We start from the raw sequence: 2,610 nt of genomic DNA on the forward strand, positions 1-2,610 counted from the left end.
GAGTACTACTTTTATCATATATGGCACACGTTTCATTCTCACAAAGCACCTAAGAGCACGTGCTAGAGCCGGCTCTTCACCTATAATCCACTAAAAGAACTGACCTAACGGGTGGTTGTCGTCCCGCGTTGAATGGATAAGGGTAGGTGATATATACAAGCGGTGTTGTGTGCCCGTGGCAAGAAACGCTCTCGCCGGAAGACATTGGCTGGCTGGGAACATTTTCCATTATCGGTAGATCACTAGAACGATCGATCGATGTCCACTTGAATTGTACTACATGTGTGATGCTACATAGCAGGAACGGATTTTTGTCCTACGTGATTGCGTGTCAAACTTTGAATGGAAATTGGAGGGAGATTGCGTGATTTTTCTCCTACTTGATTGCGTGTGAAACTTTGAACAGATGTCAAACTCTGAATGCAGGTCCCAGCATTGAAAGGGTCGTGGGTTCCCTTCAATGAATAATAAAAAAAAAAACTGGTCCTACTCCTAGGATAGTGCTTTCTCGTACGCACAACCAGCAGGTAGGCAGCTTGTGCACCCCAAAAAAACGGCAATGGAGAAGAGCGCGCCGCCGGTGATCATCGTTGGGGCGGGGCCGTCGGGGCTGGCTGCGTCGGCGTGCCTGGCACGGCGCGGGGTGGATATCATCGTACTCGAGCGGGATGACTGCGTCGGCTCGCTGTGGCAGAAGCGCGCCTACGACCGTCTCCACCTGCACCTCCCCAAGCAGGCAAGCGCCCTCCCTCACCTGCCGCACGCCGACGACGCGCCGGCCTACCTTCCTCGCGACCACTTCGTCCGCTACCTCGACGCCTACGCCGACCGCTTCGCCGTGCGCGCGCGCCTCCGGCTCCGCCGCGAGGTCCGCTCCGCGCGCTTCCTGGACGGCAGGTGGGAGGTGGAGGCCATCAACCTCGGCACCGGCGACGCGGAGCGGTACGTGGCGAGGTACCTGGTGGTGGCCACGGGGGAGTTCGATGAGAAGGTGGTGCCCGAGGTGCCTGGGCTGGACACGTTCCCCGGCAAGGCCATCCATGCCGGCGAGTACCGGTCCGCCGAGGGGATGCGGGGAAAGGAAGTGCTCGTCGTCGGCTGCGGCAACTCCGGAATGGAGATCGCCCTTGACCTGGCCCAGGCCGGCGCCGCCGCCTCCATCGTCGTCCGCGGCGAGCTCCACCTCATGACGAGGGAGATCATGAACGCTTCCACGGCGCTGTTCGCGTACCTGCCCGTCTGGATGATCGACCGGCTGGCGCTGTTCGCGTGCCGCATCGTGTTCGGCGACACGGCCAGGCACGGCCTCCCGCGGCCTGACGTCGGGCCCTTCACCAGAAAGATTCAGAGCAACGCCTACCCAGTCATCGACGTAGGCACCTACGACAAGATCAAGAGCGGCCAGATCAAGGTGCTGCCGGCGATGACGAGCATCGAAGGGGACGTGGTGGAGTTCGCCGGCGGGGAGCGGCACCGCTTCGATGCCATCGTCTTCGCCACCGGGTACCGCAGCACGGCAAAGAAGTGGCTCAAGGTACGATCAGTCGACATGCCAAGAATCAACCCATGTATACATATTGTGTTGCCAACTTGTCAGCTTGCTGGGTCGAGAACTGGGAGACTGAAGCTGAATGGGAATCCTTTCTGGTTTGGTTTCAGAGCGACGGCGGCGGGCTGATCGGTGACGATGGGATGGCGTCCGGGAGATGTCCCAAGGGGGAGAATGGGTTGTACCGCGCTGGGCTGGCAGGGAGAGGGATCTACGGCAGCGGCACAGACGGGGAGTTCATCGCGGAGGACATCAGCAGGCAGCTGCTTCAGGGCTCTGGCGATGACGGAGGCGATGGAGCCATCACCGCCAACGACGGTGGCGATGGGGTATAGAGCTTGGATGAATGCATGTGGGCGACGAGTGGTTATGCGGGGTTAAACGGATTTTATTGGTCAACTGTACGCATGCTTCTTCAGTTCACATAAGATGCTTAAATATTTTAATATAAGAAAATCTAAAAAAAGCGTGCGCACTCCCGTGCGGCGGGTTCGCGCTGGATACCGTCCCTATCACACTACAATCGAAGCACTAGGTCCTGTTTGAAATCATCTAAATTATATAATTCGGTTTTTATAATCTATTATGTCTTCAAACATGAGAAGATATATTGCATTATATAAAAACTAGATGATCAGATTATTAAAAACTCATAATCTATTCTACCCCAGGTAAAACCAGATTATAGATTACTAATGACCTATCACCCTTGAAAATTTGGAGATAATTAAGTACTGCCACCGCCACCGTCCTTTAAACATGTCCACCTAGATTATTACCTTTGCAGCTAAAAAACAGAGGGCAGACATGTCACTGTATAATATAAAATCTGGATTACAATTTATATGATATAGCCTCCAAACATGCCCACCTAGATTATTTTTATAAACCAAATTATATAATTTATCTTCATAATCCATATTATTATAATCTATTATGGTTTCAAACGGGTTATTATAATCCGTTTTCGCCGTTGACTTTGTTTCGACGAAATTTTTAAAACTAGATCGTATGTCGACATGTTTTGACAACTTTTTTTTGCTCGTATTTACCACAAGAAA

At 52.8% G+C, this 2,610-nt stretch overlaps 1 protein-coding gene across 1 annotated transcript; it reads left to right on the forward strand.

The window, feature by feature from the left end:
* Window positions 1-336: 336 nt before the first annotated feature.
* Window positions 337-1,972, forward strand: LOC123410027 (probable indole-3-pyruvate monooxygenase YUCCA11). Its single transcript, XM_045102899.1, has 2 exons — window positions 337-1,534; window positions 1,660-1,972. Exons 1-2 carry the CDS (start codon window positions 560-562, stop codon window positions 1,882-1,884), a joined length of 1,200 nt encoding a protein of 399 aa, XP_044958834.1. The 5' UTR covers window positions 337-559; the 3' UTR covers window positions 1,885-1,972.
* Window positions 1,973-2,610: the final 638 nt, after the last annotated feature.

The sequence above is a fragment of the Hordeum vulgare genome, chromosome 7H, assembly GCF_904849725.1.
Source record: "Hordeum vulgare subsp. vulgare chromosome 7H, MorexV3_pseudomolecules_assembly, whole genome shotgun sequence".
Lineage (NCBI taxonomy): Eukaryota > Viridiplantae > Streptophyta > Magnoliopsida > Poales > Poaceae > Hordeum > Hordeum vulgare.